Here is a 960-nt window from a genome sequence, read left to right on the forward strand (position 1 = left end):
ATTATAAGGAAATACTGTACAGTACACACATTTGAAAGAAAAAAATAGAGTAATAAAAAGCATTTTCCCAACAGATCCAGCCTCCCCGAATGCCTTTTCCTTTACTCAAGGGACTTTTTTTATACTATATTTGGAGTTGATTTCTGATGGTTTTCTGCATGGCCATGAAAGCTACGGATGGACTCTGTGCTCCTGTACCATGGGGCGTCATGAATGCTGCCAACAAGAGCTTTCAGATAGCTCAGATGGCTACAGGTAACAAACAGATTACCTAGGGTACCTGGCAATTCAGAGACAGTCTGAGGGGCTTAAGGAGTTGCTCTGCTTTTAAATACGATAATGTTTTGCCAGAAGTAGCACCCTGTGCTTGTTACAAAGCACAGTTTAGCAGACTGTATCTCGAAAAACCTCTTGCCACTGCCACTTCACACCTCGTTTTCGTATTGTACAGGGTCACTGTATGAAGCAGGGCTCTCTCAGACTCCTTGGGTTTCCGTGATTTCTCAATAGTGGGCAGAAAGGCAGATCTCACCAGAGAGAGCACACACAGGAGGTCCGGACAAGGATTTTCTCATCAAGGGAACTGCCTGCTGTGCTTCTGAGGTGTTCACTGGGAATTTGTGTATATTCTTCATAAATTAATGCCAAAGAAGATACAAGTCAGACATCAACCACTTCTCATCCTAATGGAAAGAACTCTAAAAAGCTGTGTATATCGGCTAATCACACAAGTGAAAAGGGCAGCAACTCAATTAGCCAACCCATTAATTATTAACACAGTATTTGTTTCTTCACTTTTCTGAGGAAATGCAGCAAAACACTAAGACAAAAATCAAAATGCATGATAAAGGCAATCCCTAAGTGTGTATTTATTGACACTCGCTTTTTAATTTGCATAGAGCTGCCACCTATAAGAAATAAAATCCTTGCTTGAATCTCATTTCAGTAAAACCTACACTA

General features: G+C 40.7%; 1 protein-coding gene across 1 annotated transcript in view; it reads left to right on the forward strand.

The window, feature by feature from the left end:
* Window positions 1-209: 209 nt before the first annotated feature.
* Window positions 210-960, forward strand: part of MRGBP (MRG/MORF4L binding protein) — a 40713-nt gene continuing 39962 nt past the window's right edge. The window contains exon 1 of the mRNA XM_009326886.1: window positions 210-255. Within this exon, the coding sequence (XP_009325161.1) occupies window positions 210-255 (46 nt within the window). The remainder of the gene's footprint in view (window positions 256-960) is intronic.

This window comes from Pygoscelis adeliae, unplaced genomic scaffold (genome assembly GCF_000699105.1).
Source record: "Pygoscelis adeliae isolate BGI_AS28 unplaced genomic scaffold, ASM69910v1 Scaffold286, whole genome shotgun sequence".
Classification (NCBI taxonomy): Eukaryota; Metazoa; Chordata; class Aves; order Sphenisciformes; family Spheniscidae; genus Pygoscelis; species Pygoscelis adeliae.